Source organism: Nomascus leucogenys, chromosome 2, assembly GCF_006542625.1.
Source record: "Nomascus leucogenys isolate Asia chromosome 2, Asia_NLE_v1, whole genome shotgun sequence".
Lineage (NCBI taxonomy): Eukaryota > Metazoa > Chordata > Mammalia > Primates > Hylobatidae > Nomascus > Nomascus leucogenys.
Genome location: NC_044382.1, coordinates 77,430,624 through 77,449,696, shown reverse-complemented (window position 1 = coordinate 77,449,696; position 19,073 = coordinate 77,430,624). Strand labels below are relative to the sequence as shown.

The window sequence follows — 19,073 nt, the reverse complement described above, 5'->3', positions numbered from 1 at the left end:
GGGGGCTGTGGGGGGACCCCCAGATAGGTTTCTTCCCCTAACTCAGAGTAGAGCAGGGAGAATTAAGATGGATATCCTTTACGCTGCTGGTGCCACTCTGTTGACATTTCCCATCTTTCTACTTCGTTTTTTTGTCCTCTATGTCATATTTCATTCTCTAATTATTTTTATTTTTTTTTTAACCAAAGTAAAGAAAGTATTCAAATTTTAATCAAAGCCAGGAGAAATGAGCTGTGTGTCATCTCTGCAATTCAGAGGTTGGCAGTCTCGGGGGAGTTTTTGCTTTGGGTTACATTTTGATCATGCACTGTTGTTTTTGATGGAAGGACTAGGAATGCTTTTCATAGGCAGAGTTACAATTAAAATAATGATCATCACAGCCATGGTTTCATGAACACATATCATGATCCAAGCAGGGTACACAGTGTTCTTGTTTCACCCTCGTGACAGCCCTCTGAGTAGAGACTATTAACATTGCCATTTCTGAAACTGATGCTCAGACAAGTCAAGTGACTTGCCCAAGGGCACATCGTGACAGAGAAACGAGGGTAGAACTTGAATGCGTGATTCCACAGTTTATGCTTTTAATTGGTAAGCAACTTATTATTTTTTTATTTTGTTTAGAGATAGGGCCTGGCACTGTCGCCCAGGCTGGAGTACAGTAGCGTGATCATAGCTCATTGCAGCTCAAACTCCCGGGGCTCACGCGACCCTCCCACCTCAGCCTCCTGAGTAGCTGAGACTACAATGCATGCCACCACACCTGGCTAGTTTTTTTTTTTTTATTTTTTGTAGAGATGAGGTCTTGCTATGTTGCCCAGGTTGGTCATGAACTCCTGGACTCAAGCGCTCCTCCCACCTTGGCCTCCCAAAGTGCTGGGATTACAGGCAAGAGCCGCCACACTTAGCCAGATAAACAAATCTTTTAAAATGAAAGATGACCTTCAGGGTCAATTCAAGTCAGGACCAATAGGAAAAAGAGGAGATGGTTAAAGAGGGTAGGGGAGAAATGGGGACAACACAAGCCATAAGGGATGGGGCTGGGCTGTGGGAAGGTCATGACTGAGGCAGGGCAGCGACATGTCGTGTGGACCCCACGGTGTTCACTGGGGATTGCACCTCACAGCCAGGCAGAGTATGGGATGCAGGAGCAGGGCACGGGGAGGCACAGGCAGCTGGGGAGTGCGTGGCCCTCCCCCTCCCCACATCTAAGGAAAGAGGGGCAAGCCCATTGTTGCCAGTTCTCCTGATCTTTACAAGAGAAGCCAGAAAGCTGGATTTTTCTGTAAAATCTCTCCATTTAAAAATGCTGGCAGTGAATTCAGATGTTTTCAAACCTTCTTTGGGCCACAAGCCATGCCTGTGCTCCTGATTCGACCCAGGGGTCTCCAGGTGGGAGGCTACCTTGGGCGCTTCCATTTGCCCAGCGTTTTCCAAATGACAAAGGTGCTCGTAAAGGACTGTGATGGGCCCAGCGCTGTGAGAGGCTGGGGGGATCACTCTCTCCGTCTCGTGAGAGACCAGCACCTTCACTTCGTTTTGCACCTTAGCTTTCCTGGCTGTGAAGTAGTAAAGTCTCTTTTGCCTTCACTTATGGTGCAAAGAGACAATGAGCAAGTAGTTTATACATAAGGCCCAAGAAGGGTGTGGTGGCCCACGGTTGACTCTCTGAAGACCAGGATTTTTTATCCTGGCTACCCATGGAAGTAACTTGGGTGGATCTTTAAAAATGTCTGGGCCCCACCTCTAGAGATTCTGCATCAGTGAACAGCCAAGGTTAAGAACCACTCTCTGTGGTTTGAATTCTTCCTCTTCTTCCTTCCTTCCTTCCTTCCCTCCCTCCCTCCTTCCTTCCCCTCCTCCCTCCCTCCTTCCTTTCCTCCTTCCTTCCTTCCTTTCTTCCTGTCTCCCTTCCTTCTCTTCTTCCCTTCCTCCTCCTTTCCTTCCTTCCTTTCTTTCTTCCTCTAGCTTATCACATAAGCATTTATTGAGTCCTTCCCTGTTGGAGGAAATCTAAACACCTTAGCTGTTAGCATCAGGCTCCTCCCCAGCCAGTGAGAGCTGCTGACAAGGATGCAGATCCTGGAGGGTCAGGGTCTGCCCATATCACTGGTCCCATAGCTTCCACAAAGGCAGAAAAATCCAGGAAAACACACAGGGACTTACCTGGGCATAGGGTGGGCAGTGGTAAATGCAGAAACAGCCAGCCAGCTGTGTGGGTATCACTAAAACCACCCCCTTTTCCTCTGCTTCTCCAACCCATGTGCAGGTCCCGGAGCTAGAGCTCCCATCCAGTTCCCCTGTCCCCCAAGTCACCACGCCAGAGCCAGGCATCTACCACGGAATCTGTGAGTAGCTCTCCTGGAGCAGTGTCGGGTGGAAGGAGGACCTTTCAGGGTCAGGGGGAGTTGTGGCCACTTGGGACAGGGTTTCCCTGGACAATCGGGTGGGTTGGACACTGTACAGAGACACCAGGCTATGGGGCAAGTGGAGGCTGAAACCAGCCTGCGCTCAGCTCCCTGGCCCTAGCAGGGCCACCTCACTCCAGAGGAGGGGCATCTCTTTGCATTTTGCCCTCCCTGAGGGGCATTTTTGCATTTTGCATGCAGACACCCTATGTGTTAGCTGTGACCCTGACCCAGGAGGCTGTAGTTGGCACCCAGAAAGTGTAGAACAAGAGGACATTAGAGCCTGAAGAGACCCAAGGCATCTGTTGGTGCAGTGCCCCGAGCTGTCTCTTCCAACTCCACCAAAGAGCAGATGCACAGGCAGAGAAAACCTGCATCCACTCTGCCCCGGGGGTGGGGGCAGGTGCACAGGCCCAGGGTACCAGGTCTTCTGACTTTTCAGAAGAAGTCGGAAATCTAGAGTCTTATGCGAAGTCTCCAGATTCTCAAATGTGGGTAACGAATTTTCTCATGTTTTAAAATATCACATGGGCCAAATAAACACTTACTGTGTATCTGGCCAGCTGGCTGCCAGTTTGTGACCTCTGAGCAAATCCCAGGGGTTTTCTGCTGGGCCTGTTCATCACCCTTCTTTTTCCATTGATCCTTCCAGCCAGTTCCTCTCTTCATCCATGCGTGTCCACGTCAGCCCCTCCCCGTCCTGGGGAATCTTCAAGCCCAAGGTCACTGCTGATTGTGACCTCCTCCCTCCTGCGCCCTGCTAACCAGGTTCCTGGCAGCCTCACTTCCTGCTCTCTCCTGCCCCCTGTGAATGTGACCCGCTTCTACTTTATCTTCTGAGAACAAAAGATGTGACACTGTCAGGCTCCCCTCCCCTCCTCATCTTCAAAATGAAGCTGGAGCCTCTCCGAATCCTGGTGTCAGCCCTTCCAGTACCTCCCCATGCCATCTCTGGAGTCCACCTGCAGGCATCTGTGCAAGCCACACCTTCCGCCTAGGATGCCTCCCTGCTCCATCTCTGCCTTCTGACGACCGCCTGTCGCTGGCTAGGTTCCCTAGACGCAGACCCTGAGATGGAGTTTATTGGGGTGTGCTCTTGTCAGGGAAGGGTGGGAGGCAGGATTGGGCAGAGGGAGAAGCTGGTCTGCGGTTCAGCCACTTCAAGGCCTTAGCCTGCTCTACAGGGAGCTCGGAACCTGGGATGGCCCTTTGGGGTCATCCTGAGTTGAGTGAGGGGCCATGTCTTTATCTGTATCAACATGGCACTGGCTATGGGCTGCCCCTGGCGGGGGGCATGGTTTTTTATTTTACTTTTTAATTTGTATTTATTTATTTTGACACAGTTCTACTCTGTTGCTCAGGCTGGAGTGCAGTGGCATGATCTCAGCTCACTGCAACCTCCGCCTCCCAGGTTCAAGAGATCTCCTGCCTCAGCCTCCCGAGTAGCTGGGATTACAGGTGCCCACCACCACACCCAGCTAATTTTTATAATTTTAATAGAGACAGGGTTTCACCATGTTGGTCAGGCTGGTCTCGAACTCCTGACCTCAGGGGATCCACCCACCTTGGCCTCCCAAAGTGCTGAGATTACAGGCATGAGCCACCGTGCCCGGCTGGAAATGGCTTTTTGCAAGGAGACTCTCTTCAGCCAAGGGCAATCACAAGTCAAGGACCTCGGTGGTGAGCTGCCAGCTGTCAGCACTTCCCGCCACCAAAGGACTAAGTCCTTCTGTTCCTGGGGGTGGGAGGTGGGGTCTGAGCAGTGCCCTAATTGAGCTCCACATCCCCTCCCTTACAGCCCTTCTGAGACCACATCTCCTCCCCAGGAGTCTTCCCTATCATCCCCTGTGAAAATTCATCTCTCCCTCACCCACTCCAAAATGACCAATGATCTGTTAGAAGGTTCCTTAGAGAAAGGTGCCTTATTTGGAATTCTCATAGCCCCTTACATTCCAGGGCGCACTCTCAATTACTTTCGAATAACAGCACTTTTAAAGGCCAACCTAACATTAGGCAAGAGCCTGGGTTGAGGCTTGGTTTCATCTCCCAGACAGGCACTGTGCTGGGCTTTCTCTGCCTTATCTCACTGTAACACTCCTAGCTTTGTTTTTCATGAGATCAGGCAGCTGAGGCTCAGAGAGATGGAGTCACCTACCTAAGGTCACACGGCCAGTAGGGAAGCTGGGAGTAAAAGCAAAGGTGTTTGAATCCAAAGCCCGCATCCTCACCACACTAGCAGATTGCCTTAGGGTTCTCACTGGGAGACCACCTCACATCAGAAGTCTCTGTGCAAGAGTCAGTGTCCCCCATGAAGCTGTGAGGTCCCAAAAGACAGCCATCGTTTTTTATTCAATTTGATTCTCCCCTAAGTTGGTCAGGATTTTTTTTTGGCAAGGGATGAATAATGGAAATTTAATTCAAGCTGAGTTCAGCAAAAAGAGGAACTTACTGGCTTATGCAACTAGAAGTTAGGGGTCGTCAGTTTCCACACAGCTGCGTTCAGTTACGAAAATGATGGCATCAAGACATGGTGTCTGCCTCCCTCTCCCTGCCTTCTTTTCATCTCCTGCCATTCTCCCATTCAGCGCCATCCATGTGGAAAGTCCTGGAAGCTCCAGTTTATGCCTCCTTTCTACCCAGCAGTCCCACATGAAAGACAACTTCTGTTTTCCTGAATCCCAATAGTTGCAACTACTATCCCAGAATTAGATCTCTGGGCCTAGCTTGAGTCATGTACCCATTCTCTTTTTTGTTTTTTTGTTTGCTTGCTGTTATTGTTGTTTTGAGACAGGGTCTCTCTCTGTGGCCCAGGCTAGAGTGCAGTAGTGCAAACACAGCTCACTTCAGCCTCAAACTCCTGGGCTCACGAGATCCTCCCAGCTCAGCCTCCCGAGTAGCTGGGACTGTAGGTGTGCCACCATGCCCAGCTAATTCATGTCCATCCTTAAGTCATTCACTGTGACTCACCATGGTGGGTAGGGCAGGAGGTGGGAGATGGAAAACACAGATTGGCCAGGCCTGGAGCCCAGAGAAAGGGGTCAGCCACCCAAACAGTGTGGACTGAGCACAGGGTGGTTCTCCAGAGCAGGTCAGAGTGTGGTCACCAGAAGGAAGGCAGGAATGCTGGCCAGGCAGAAGCAGCCACTGTCCCCTTCATCTGATGATTTCCCCAAAGATGCTGTCTGTAGATGTGTTTCCTGCTGACCCGGCTCCTGACCTTTCGCAGAGATGTTATTTCAGTGCCTTTGGGAATTTGGCCCTGGAGTAGAGCTCAAAGACCTTTTTACTGCAAGGCAAGTGTAATTTCTCTTCTCTTCTCAGTAGGAAGGCAGAAGAGCCTCTCAACCAAGCACCCTCTGCGTCTGTTTTGAGGCCTGTGATTTCTGAATCTCCTCTCTGAACCTTTGGCTTTTTCCTCACAGTATTCAAAATCCTCAACTCGCTTCACCACTCTGTGCAAGAGCGGAGCACAGAGAGAGCTCTAATAAAGTGACCTGGGGGGGATGTGTCGGGGTTGGTAAATACGGCCGATCCTATTAATGTTTTGAAAGGGGATATATGACTTGCTAATTTGCAGATGACACTAATTTTGGAAGTTTTGCAAATATCAGCAATGATGAATAAGAAAGGAGCTGAGAGGGTTGAAACATGGGGGAGAAATAACAAAATTAATTTCCATTTGTATAAATACTAATTGATACACCAGAGGAAAATGAATATGGAATGTTGGATATTAGCTCGAAAAGGAGAGTAATCACTTTCAGAACAGCCCCAAATTAGATGGAATCGCAGTGCAGCTTGCCAGGCAAACAAAGAGATTGCAGGCTTGGGAGAGTCTGGGCCGGCATCTCTTTGTTGTCACAAAGGGAGGTGGCATTTCTCCCTCACGCTGATCTCCATCATCCAAATCCACATCTTCCTCCACCTGTGGCCCTTCCATCTCAGGAGTGGTGCCCACAGCCCCTCTGTCACCTGGGTCAAAACTTTTTTCCCCTTCCTTCTGTATCCAGACCATTGAGAATCCTGGTAGTGCTATCTCTGAAACAGATCCTGTATCTGTCCCCTTCAACCCTATTTTCATTGCCACCAGCCTCGTTCAAGCCATCCTTACTGCAACAGCTTCCTCCCTGGTCTCCCTATAAAATCCAACTGATGCGAGCTTTGTAAGATGCAGATCAGATCATGTTTTTCCCCTGCTTCAGCATAGAACCGTTGCAAAGAGAGGAAAATCCAAACTTCTCGATATGATCTAGCCCCTGCCTACCTGTCTGATTTCATTTTCTTCTACTCTCTTCCTTGGCCACTTAGTTCCACCTATGGGTCAAATTTGTTCTCCTCTCGGCTTGGAATGTTCTTCTTCCAGAAATGCAAAAGCATGATGGATTCCTTCTCAGCACCCTGGTCTCAGCTCAAATGTCACCTCCTTGGGGAGGCCCTCCCTGACCACCTCTGCTCATATTCAGTCACTCCCTATCCTGTTGCTATTTTTTTTTTTCCTGAAGACATGCCAGTTTTATTATTAATTTTTTTTGCACACAAAACAATAAACATTTTCTAAAAATACAAACAAAAAGATGCATATCAAACATATTAGGAAGGTTGCACATGGGAAGACGGGGAATAGAAATGGGGGGTGGGAATTAAAGAAAATAAATGAGAGAGGGACTTTGTATGGATCAATGATAATAACTCAGTCCTCTATTTGACAAAGAAGAAGGAGAAGGAAGAGGAAGAAAAAGAAAGTCGGATAAAGGATCAGAAAGGGAGGAAAATAGAAAAAATTAGAGTATGACTCCAGGGTAGACCTGTTTTGTTGTTGCTGGGTTGGTTGGTTGGTTTGTCTGTTGAATTTTTCATATGTTTTGCCATGTTGGCCAGACTGGTCTCGAACTCCTAGCCTCAAGTGATCAACCCACCTCGGCCTCCTAGAGTGCTGGGACTACAGGCGTGAGCCACCACGTCCAGCCCCCACATTGCGTCTGGCCTCCGTGGTAGACCTCCCAGATGGGGCGGCCGGGCAGAGGCGCTCCCCACATCCCAGACGTGGCGGCCAGGCAGAGGCGCTCCTCACTTCCCAGATGAGGCGGCCGGGCAGAGGCGCTCCTCACTTCCCAGACGATGGGCGGCCGGGCAGAGGCGCTCCTCACTTCCCAAACGATGGGCGGCCGGGCAGAGGTGCTCCTCACTTCTCAGACGATGGGCGGCCGGGCAGAGACGCTCCTCACATCCCAGACGGGGCGGCCGGAAAGAGGCGCTCCTCACTTCCCAGACGGGGCGGCCGGGCAGAGGCGCTCCTCACTTCCCAGACGATGGGCGGCCGGGCAGAGGCGCTCCTCACTTCCCAAACGATGGGCGGCCGGGCAGAGGTGCTCCTCACTTCCCAGACGATGGGCGGCCGGGCAGAGACGCTCCTCACATCCCAGACGGGGCGGCCGGAAAGAGGCGCTCCTCACTTCCCAGACGGGGCGGCCGGGCAGAAGCGCTCCTCACTTCCCAGACGGGGCGGCCGGGCAGAGGCGCCCCTCACATCCCAGATGGGGCGGCTGGGCAGAGGCGCCCCTCACATCCCAGACGGGACGGCTGGGCAGAGGCGCTCCTCACTTCTTCCCAGACGGGGCGGCCGGGCAGAGGCGCTCCTCACCTCCCAGATGATGGGCAGCCGGGCAGAGACGCTCCTCACTTCCCAGACGGGACGGCCAGGCAGAGACACTCCTCACTTCTTCCCAGACGGGGCGGCCCGGCAGAGGCACTCCCCACTTCCCAGACAGGGCGGCCTGGCAGAGGCGCTCCTCACTTCCCAGATGGGGTGGCGGCTGGGCAGAGGTGCTCCTCACATCCCAGACGATGGGCAGCCAGGCAGAGACGCTCCTCACTTCCTAGACGGGGTGGCGGCTGGGCAGAGGCGCTCCTCACCTCCCAGACGGGGTGGCCAGGCAGAGACGCTCCTCACTTCCTAGACGGGGCGGCGGCCGGGCAGAGGCTGCAATCCCAGCACCCTGGGAGGCCAAGGCAGGCTGCTGGGAGGCGGAGGCTGCGGCGAGCCAAGACCACGCCACCGCACTCCAGCCCAGGCAACACGGAGCACCAAGTGAGCGAGACTCCGTCTGCAGTCCCAGCACCTCGGGAGGCCGAGGCGGGCAGACGACTCGAGGTCAGGAGCTGGAGAGCAGCCAACATGGCGAAACCGCGCCTCCAGCCAAAGGACAAAAAGCAGGCAGGGGTGGTGGCGTGCGCCCGCAATCCCAGGCAGCCCGCAGGCGGAGGCAGGAGAATCACGGGAGCCGGACGCATGGAGTCTGCAGCAAGTCGAGTATACTCCAGCCTGGGCCACAGAGGGAACAAAAGAAGAGAAGAGGAGTGGAGTGGAGTGGAGTGGGGTGGGGTGGGGTGGGGTGGGGTGGGGTGGAGTGGAGTGGAGTGGGAAGGAATTTTTCATAGTGTTCATCGCTCTTGGAACTGTCGTCTTCCTTTATTCATTATGTGTTTATTGACAGTCTTTGCTAGAATGCAAGCTTCTTGAGTTCAGAGATTGTGCTCTGTTGTTCATTCCTGCAGCTCTTATGCCAAAAATAGGTTCTGGTACACAGTAGATGATCAATAAATATTCGTTTACCGTTGACTATGAATTTGGTAAAACCCAATAGTTTTTGTTTGTCTCATTTACTTGCAGATATCTACTGAACCCCTACTTTTTAATTAGTCATGTGTTTAAAATTTTTACTAAAAACATTCATTGAACATATCTACTAAGCACTGTTCTGGACTCTGGGGATACAGCAGTGAACAAAACCAGCAGAGTCCTGGCCTCAGGGAGCTTCCATCTTAGTGGAGGAGACTGATGAAGACAAATAAGCAAATCAGTGTAGACTCGATTGTCAGGAAGCATTCAGTGCTATAAACAACAAGGCTAGCAGGGTAAGGATGTAGAGAGTGATGGGGTGAGCGGGGCTGTTTGAGCTCTGGTTATTAGGGAAGGCCTCTCAGGAAATGATGTTGGAACACTGACCCATGCTGAGAAGGAATGTGTCAGCTAGCTTTCGCTGCCGAACAAGCCAATCCAAAATCCACTGGCTTAACACAACTACCATGAATTATATTCATGATTGACTCGTAATTCGGTGGCTTGGCTGGGCAGCTCTGGGTGAGCCGGCTTGGTTGGCCTCTACTGGGCCTGCTCGAGTTCCTGATCAGCAGGGAGGTGGACCGGCAGCTGAATGACCTAGGACATCTTCACCCACTGGTCTGGCAGTGGGAAGGCTGCTGGCCAGAGACAGGCATCTGGGTTAGCTGGGCTGCCTCGCTCGGCAGTCTCAAGCCCCGAGTGCTTTACAGGCTCTGCTTGCATCACGTGGGCTTCTGTCCCAGTGTTCAAAGCAAATCACGTGACCCAGAGTCAGGAACGGAGAAATAGACTCCAACTCTGGATGGGATAAGGGGCAAAATCACATTGCAATGGCAGGGACACGGGGTGAGAGGAGTTTGTAGCCAGCTTGCATGTGACTGATGTGGCGAGAAGCCCATGTGCAGGGTGTTGTGCTGGCCACATATGTTTTTTCATCTGCCCCAGAGATGCTCAGAGCTACCTTGGCACCACAAAGGAGGAAAAGGATCTGAGGGCTAAGTTACAAAAAGTATGTTGGGAGATGACAGGGGCGTGGGAGAGAAAACCAAGCTCCAGGGAGGTCAGGTGACCCAGCCCCTCTTCATGGCCACAAAGGAGTCCTTTCACCTCTCTGGGCTTCCAGTTCCTCATTTGAGCTGCAAGGGGGTGGTGCCAGATAACACCCCGCTTCCTTCTGCCCACTCTGTGGTGCTGGCATTTCTGTGAACGCTGCAAAGAGTGAGAGTCTTATACTTAGCTACCCAAAAGGGTGCTAAAATACGTGGCAAATTCTCTAAGGGAAGAAGGGTTTATTGTGTTTGGTCTTGCTCTAATGAGAGACCGTTAAGGAAAGAGACGTTCCAGCCAATTATCTGACAGGGCTTGATCAAGAGATTCATTCCATTTGAGCTTCCGGGGCAAATGAATGACACCTGGGCTGTTTTGCTCCAGGGCCACAGAAGGTCACTTCTAAATGGTCTCTGATCAAGAGAGGGTGGGAGCAGAGGCAAAAGGTCACTTCCTTTACTCTGAGCCCACGTGAATCCTTGTGATAGCAGCCAATTTGCATAAAATGTCAGTTTCCAGCGCCGGGACTTACTGATGTAAGTCTCTATGTAGTTGCTGGTTTAATCATTCCATCTGTACTGAGCTCCTACTGTGTGCCAGGCACTATGCCAGGCTCGGGACACAGTGGTTTAGAGAAACAGATGGGGTTTCTCCCTCAAGGAGTTAGGCATCTGGCGGGGCAAGTGGATATTTACCAAATGATCACGAGATTACAGCGGTGACCAGTGCTCGGAAAGGGAAGTGTACAGTGGCATGGCAGGTTATCAATGAAGATTTGACCTGGTCAAAGAAGTCAGGAGGGATTCTCTGAGGAAGGGAGCTGGGATCTGAAGGGTGAGCACAAATCAACCAGGCCATGTGAATTCTAGAGAGGGGTGACAGCACATGCAAAGACCCTGTGGTTGGGAGACAGGAATATAAATACGAGGAACTGAAAGACAGTCTGGGTGGGGCCTAGGGTCCCTGGTGCACAGTGAGGTCAGAGAAGTAGATAGAAGTCTGATGGGGAATGCGTTGTTGGCCAGAAAGCATGAGAAGCCACTAAGGATGTTCAGTGTGGGGTGGGACAGCACAATCTGTAGGCGGAGGAAGGACTCAGGGCTATGTGCAGGTTTAACCCTCGTCCATGCAGCCTACCATTGTTTCCTGAGCACTGGCAGTGGCCTGGGCCCAAGGCCACCTAGAGGAAAGCTACAGAGCCCTCCCGCAAGGCACTTTGGGTCTAGGTTGAAGTTGCTAGAATATAGAGGCCGAATAGCATTCCTCTTCCCGTCTTCATTTTAGATGTCTCCTTGGAGCCTCTGGTGCTGATGGGCCACTTCTCTTCCTGTTGCAGGCCTTCAGCTGAATTTCACTGCCTCCTGGGGAGACTTGCACTACCTGGGGCTCACTGGCCTGGAAGTGGTGGGCAAGGAGGGCCAGGCGCTGCCCATCCACTTGCACCAGATCTCCGCTTCCCCCAGAGACTTAAATGAGCTCCCCGAGTACTCTGACGACTCCCGGACCCTGGACAAGTAAGTGTCTATCAGAAGCTTTACTTTCATGACCACAGGGTTTTGGGGACACTGTTCTGCCTCTGAGACTTCAGATTCAGACATCAAATAGAATCGCATATGTCCCTCCCCTGGCCACCCTGTGAGGTCATGTGGTCAAGGGAAACCGAGGCTCAGGAAAGAGAGGTGGGAGGTGATTCTCCAGGACCACACAGCTGGAAGTGTCAGGTGGGATTTGAAGGCAGGTTCCCATGCTTCCAGACACAGCCGTGGTCTGCGTTTTCTTCTCCGTGCTTAGCAGAGCGTCTCGCACACAGTAGCTGTCTGTAAATCTTTGCAGTGGACGGTTCAGAGTTTACGCATGAATGACCCAGGCCTCTCGGGGGCTGAAAGCTCCCTCTCCCCTCCTTGAGGTTGGAGGTGATGGCTCAGGAAGCCTCCACAGGCGGTGGTGGCTGCACTTTCCCCTGCACTTGTCAGATTTCATAAGCCAAGGTTGGGTCAAGTCAGTAAGGGGGGAAGCCTCAGATACAGCATCAATCCACATGGATCTGCAGCCCACAGACCAGCACTCGGTTCCCCTGCTCTGCACAGCCAGAGGGTCTGGGCGCTGCTCAGAGGTGTGAACTAGGGGAGTCAGAGGGATGGGAGTTCAAATCCCACCTCTGCCCCATGCTGACTATTAGGTAACTTTCTTAACCTCTTCAATAATAACAGCAATGCTTATGTCCTGAATGGTATTGCCTAGGTTTTCTTGTAGGATTTTAATGGTTTTAGTTCTAACATTTAAGTCTTTAATCCATCTTGAATTAATTTTTGTAGAAGGTGTAAGGAAGGGATCCAGTTTCAGCTTTCTACATATGGCTAGCCAGTTTTCCCAGCACCATTTATTAAATAGGGAATCCTTTCCCCATTTCTTGTTTTTGTCGGGTTTGTCAAAGATCAGATAGTTGTAGATATGCGGCATCATTTCTGAGGGCTCTGTTCTGTTCCACTGATCTATGTCTCTGTTGTGGTACCAGTACCATGCTGTTTTGGTTACTGTAGCCTTGTAGTATAGTTTGAAGGCAGGTAGCGTGATGCCTCCAGCTTTGTTCTTTTGGCTTAGGATTGACTTGGCGATGCGAGCTCTTTTTTGGTTCCATATGAACTTTAAAGTAGTTTTTTCCAATTCTGTGAAGAAAGTCTTTGGTAGCTTGATGGGGATGGCATTGAATCTATAAATTACCTTGGGCAGTATGGCCATTTTCACGATATTGATTCTTCCTACCCATGAGCATGGAATGTTCTTCCATTTGTTTGTATCCTCTTTTATTTCATTGAGCAGTGGTTTGTAGTTCTCCTTGAAGAGGTCCTTCACATCCCTTGTAAGTTGGATTCCTAGGTATTTTATTCTCTTTGAAGCAATTGTGAATGGGAGTTCACTCATGATTTGGCTCTCTGTTTGTCTGTGATTGGTGTACAAGAATGCTTGTGATTTTTGTACATTGATTTTGTATCCTGAGACTTTGCTGAAGTTGCTAATCAGCTTAAGGAGATTTTGGGCTGAGACAATGGGGTTTTCTAGATATACAATCATGTCATCTGCAAATCCTACAAGAAAACCTAGGCAATACCATTCAGGACATAGGCGTGGGCAAGGACTTCATGTCTAAAACACCAAAAGCAATGGCAACAGAAGCCAAAATTGACAAATGGGATCTAATTAAACTAAAGAGCTTCTGCACAGCAAAAGAAACTACCATCAGAGTGAACAGGCAACCTACAGAATGGGAGAAAATTTTTGCAACCTACTCATCTGACAAAGGGCTAATATCCAGAATCTACAATGAACTCAAACAAATTTACAAGAAAAAAACAAACAACCCCATCAAAAAGTGGGCAAAGGACATGAACAGACACTTCTCAAAAGAAGACATTTATGCAGCCAAAAAACACATGAAGAAATGCTCATCATCACTGGCCATCAGAGAAATGCAAATCAAAACCACAGTGAGATACCATCTCACACCAGTTAGAATGGCCATCATTAAAAAATCAGGAAACAACAGGTGCTGGAGAGGATATGGAGAAATAGGAACACTTTTACACTGTTGGTGGGACTGTAAACTAGTTCAACCATTGTGGAAGTCAGTGTGGCGATTCCTCAGGGATCTAGAACTAGAAATACCATTTGACCCAGCCATCCCATTACTGGGTATATACCCAAAGGACTATAAATCATGCTGCTATAAAGACACATGCACACGTATGTTTATTGCGGCACTATTCACAATAGCAAAGAGTTGGAACCAACCCAAATGTCCAACAACGATAGACTGGATTAAGAAAATGTGGCACATATACACCATGGAATACTATGCAGCCATAAAAAAGGATGAGTTCATGTCCTTTGTAGGGACATGGATGAAACTGGAAAACATCATTCTCAGTAAACTATCACAAGGACAAAAAACCAAACACTGCATGTTCTCACTCATAGGTGGGAATTGAACAATGAGAACTCATGGACACAGGAAGGGGAACATCACACTCCGGGGACTGTTGTGGGGTTGGGGGAGGGGGGAGGGACAGCATTAGGAGATATACCTAATGCTAAATGACGAGTTAATGGGTGCAGGAAATCAACATGGCACATGGATACATATGTAACAAACCTGCACATTGTGCACATGTACCCTAAAACCTAAAGCATAAAAATAAATAAATAAATAAATAATAATAATAACAGCAATGCTAATAATAATAACTGATCATATAACTGCTAGTTTTTGAGCACTTATTAAATGCCAGGCACTGGGTTATGCGAAGCAGGTGACAGGTGACACATGTTCATCCGTTGAAGCCTCAAACAGCCCTTTGAGGAAGGGACCATTATGAGCCCTACTATACCGATGCGGAGACTGAACTATGCAGAGGCCACCCAGACTACTGCAGTGGCAGAGTCATGAATTGGAACGCAGGCCTGTGGGATACCCACCATCCACTCACTTACCCACTAAGTTATACTGTCTCCCCTGCCTTGGTTTCCTTATCAGTAGAATGGGGACAGTCATTCCCATGGCATGTCGCATTGCAGCCACATCCCTTGGCCTGGTGCTGAGCTCATGCAGAGTTGGTGGCAGGCTTCTCCCTGCTTTTCTATAAGGTGGCCCTGAACCGTGGCCTCACCCCCTGCTACCATTAACTGCTCCTGGGTCCCTCTGACCACCCCCACAACCTGGCAAGTCACTCTCCTGAGTATTTAGGCTTGGAGCCTGGAGACCTGGCTCCCAGTCAGCTGGAAAAGTGATCAATGCACAGTGCGGCTTGTGGATCCTTCCCACCCACCTGCTAGATTATCTGCCAGCAAATCCCAGGCCTGATAGCATTTCCTCTTTAAGTATTTCAGTGTATACCTCTAAACAATAAGGGATTTAAGTGAAAACATAATCCTGGTACCATTGTTATACTTGAAAAACTTGCCTGTGCGCAGTGGCTCATGCCCGTAATCCCAGCATTGGGAGGCCAAGGCAGAAGGATCACTTGAGCCCAGGAATTCGAGACCAGCCTGGATAACATAGTGAGACTGTGTCTCTACAAAAGAAAAAAAAAATTAGCCAGGCACTGTGGCACATGTGTGTAGTCCCAGCTACTTGGGAGGCTGAGATAGGAGGATCACTTGAGTCCAGGAATTCAAGACCAGCCTGGGCAACATAGTGAGACTGTATCTCTACAAAAAAAAAAAAAAAATTAGGCAGGTACTGTGGCATGTGCCTGTAGTCCCAGCTACTTGGGAGGCTGAGGTAGAAGGATTGCTTCAGCCTAGGAATTCAAGACCAGCCTGGGCAACATAGTGAGATTGTGTCTCTACAAAAAAAAAAAAAAAAAAAAAAATAGCCAGGCATTGTGGCATGTGCTTGTAGCACCAGCTACTCAGAGGCTGAGGTGGGAGGATCACTTGAGCCCAGGAGTTCAAGGCTGCAGTGAGCCATGATTGTGCCACTGCATTCCAGCCTGGGCAACAGAGCGGGATCCTGTCTCAACAACAACAACAAAAAGTTAACAACAATATATTAAATTACCAGATATCTAGCAGATTCATAGTCCCCCCACCCGCCCTTTTTAACAGTTTGCTCCAGATAAGGTCTATGTGTTGTGATTGGTTGCTATGTCTCTTAAGCCTCTCTAGGTTCTCTTTCCCCTTTTTCCATCTTTTTCTTGTAAATTACCTGTTGAAGAAACCAGGTAGACCTGAATTTTACTGGCTGCATCTCTATGGTATTGTTTAGTCTGCTCCTTGCTCCCCTGTATTTCTAGTACACTGTTAATTAGATGTAGAGTCCTGAACAGATTGAGGTTTGACCACTAGGGCAATACAACCACATCGATGTCAGTGTGTGGCCCGGGGGACATATAGAATGTCTGGTTGTCAGGCTGTGATGTTGGAAGCCAGTCATGCTGGCAAAGTCCATTAATTCATTAGGGGTTGCAAAATGGTGGTATTTTACACCTACTACTCTTTTTTAAATTTATTTGCTGAAATAACTGCAATAAAGAGAGAATTTCCCTCAATTATTTGGCTACTCTGTGGTGAAATTCAGATGGGAAAAGCAGCCTAAGTGCTGGATTCACTCCCCTCCTTTTCTTTTTGGCTTTCCAAATAACTTTATCTAGCATCGTCTAAAACATGTGTTTCTTTTTAGGGATTATTATAAACTCATAGATTTTAAACATACAGTACTGCATTCGAAGAGTCAATTCTTTGAAGTTTTTATCCCGATTGATGTTTAAATCGGGATGCTGGGAAGTCCTGAGTCCTTTTAAAACAGTCACCTTTCTTGCCTTCTGATGTGACAGATGCTTCAGGCTCATCTGGTATATTTCTTGTCCCAGACCTGCAATCAGCCATTTCTCCAAGAAGCCCTGGTTCCTTTTAGTGGGAAATGGTATTTAGAGACCATAATCTGGCCACTAGGGATGCTCACTGCTACTCGGTCGGTTGCTGTTTCTAGGCTTTTTTATGGATAGAGCTAGGAATTCATTTAGATGTTCTTGAGAGCATCTATAGAGTCTTCCTTTCACTGTTGGCTACAGATGCTCCAGCAGTTCTCACTGCTCTCAGAATTGGGCAGGTTTGCTATGGAGCAGCCCCATTTCTAGGACAGAAAGATAATTGCCTTTGGAAGGAAATAGAAGGTTCTCTAGTCGTCATCCTCAGTCAGCTTAGTTCCACAAACATTCCATGGTGGAATTGCTGAATTTCCTCAGTTTTAAGATGCCAGCAATTGTCAGACACACCATCCATCAATTTAATAACAGCCTTTTAGAGAACAAAGCAACATTGCCTCCTTGGGTAAACACTTCGATTATGAAATTTTTTTTTTCCAAATTCACAACTTTAAAACGTAAAAGGAAACAAAAAGTTTTGTTTCAAATCTAGGAAATGTGGCAGCAGGCCAAGTTTCTCCCAGTACAGCAGCTGCAACGTACCAGGAATCCAGGGTGTGGAGTGGGGAGGGTTCTGGAAAATGAGAGGGAGAGGGAGGTTTCTCAAGAGGCTGCCAGCTGGGCCCTTTTTTCCAGGACCAGGCTTCTGAATGGCAGTGCCAGACACATGGGCCAGAGCCACAAGGACAAGGACCTGAGGCCTGGGCTGAGGCATGCGGGGCAGTCCGGGGAAGCGAGAGGCACGATTGTCCTTGGGACAAACACAGGCCAACTTGAGGATAAGCAGGATGTCCCAAGCAAGGGAACCAGAAACTGGCCAGGACAGGAGTGCAATAGGGCTGAGGTGACAAGCTCAGAGTGCCAACTGGGAAGAGCATGAGGGAGCATGAGGGGCTCCCTCCTACAGGTCAGAGGCTTCCCTGGGATATCCAGGCTTGCGGTCACAGAGCATGGTCCAGCCAGAGCAGCTCCCACAGTCACCTGCCCCTCCTTCTACTTGTTCCAAGCCAAGAGCTGCAGAGCTCACCTGGTGCTTTTGTACCTCTCTCCCCCAGCATGGGAAGGAAGGGCTACACTTCTTTGCAACTATGCTGTAAAGCCAACACAGCAAATTTACAGAAAGTTTGGAAACTTGAGAAAAATACTCACCTCCATACCCTCTGACCCAATTATGTTTTTCACTTTTGCACCCTCTCTCCTGGTCCTTGTCCTCATTTCTCAGCTTTATAATCAGTGTCCTGCCTCTTCCATGTGACTGCAGTGTCCTCACAGTGGCACCTTAACCCCTGTGAAATTTACTTAACCATTTCCCGATTTTGAGATCTTTTAGGTTGTTATCCTTTTTTAAGCTAGTGTAAATAACACTGTAATGAGCATCTTGGTTCGGATAGCCTTTCCCATATATTGAATACATTTTCCTTCTGGGGAAGAAAATCCCAGAAATGGGATCACTGGGCTAAAGGATTCTGAAAAATGATACATTTTCCCTTTTAAAAAAAAAACCCTGATGATTGCTTTTCTCCACCTTTAACAGCATAGCCTTTTTTTTTCTTTTAAAAAATGTGTTATTTCATAGATGAGAGACAACTTCTGACTGTTGTTCTCATCAGTCACACCTCCCCTTAATGAGCCTGACACAGCCAGGCTAGTGCCAGGCAGTGGGGATATACTCAGGGGCGAGGGGGTGGGGACCCCACTGTGATGCGTCATGTGCCCACTGAGCTGCCCCCCTGCCGCTCCATCCCCATTGCTGCAGGTTAATCGATGGCACCAACATCACCATGGAGGATGAGCATATGTGGCTGATCCCCTTCTCGCCGGGGCTGGACCACGTGGTCACGATCCGCCTCGACAGGGCCGAAAGCATCGCAGGCCTGCGCTTCTGGAACTACAATAAATCTCCCGAGGACACCTATCGCGGGGTAAGCCGGGGAGCAGCGGCCGCGCTCGGTCCAGCATCAGGGAAGCAGCACCTTGATGAATGGCTGGCGTGGCAGCCGGAGAGGAGCATAAATCCTCCAGAACTTTCCAAAAGGAGCTGGGGGCATTATGTCCAGGGAGGGAGAGAGCTGCTGTTTCCTTCTGCAAATGGCAAATGCAGGCTAAAGAGCTCAGGGCATTTCCAGGGAACTGCACAGCGCCGTTTCTCCTGGTGCTGGGGGGTCCTAGACAGGTCCAGGCCCCAGCTTGCCACGGTCAGTTTCAGCCCTCAAGTCCATTGAGTGCTCGGGTGGCCAGGCCTCTGCCGAGGGCTTCACGGGCATTCATCGTTTCACTGGATTCTCATTCCAGCCAATGGGAGGTGGGTGTGATTACCCCCATTTCTTAGGGTCTGAAACTGAGGTCCAGGAAGGTTCACCCACCCATCCAAGGCCACACAGCTGGAGTCTCCACCTTGGCCAGCCAGACCTGGAGCCCACACTGTGATTTCCATGTTTTGCTGAGTAAGAAGCAGCAGGGGGGCTTCTGAGACTCAGTCTCGGTGGGAATGAAGAAGAGAGCCTTGGAAGAGCCCTTTTCTCTGGCTTTTCTGGCCTCAGGTGACTGAATGGGTGCCCTCCAGTCATGTAAAAG

General features: G+C 49.6%; 1 protein-coding gene across 1 annotated transcript in view; it reads left to right on the top strand.

Annotated features, from left to right (window-relative positions):
* The window catches only part of KIAA0556 (KIAA0556 ortholog), a 234,233-nt gene that overhangs the window by 201,907 nt on the left and 13,253 nt on the right, over positions 1-19,073 (top strand). Inside the window, exons 18-20 of the mRNA XM_030799359.1 lie at positions 2,270-2,348; positions 11,414-11,591; positions 18,256-18,421. Of these exons, the coding sequence (XP_030655219.1) occupies positions 2,270-2,348; positions 11,414-11,591; positions 18,256-18,421 (423 nt within the window). The remainder of the gene's footprint in view (positions 1-2,269; positions 2,349-11,413; positions 11,592-18,255; positions 18,422-19,073) is intronic.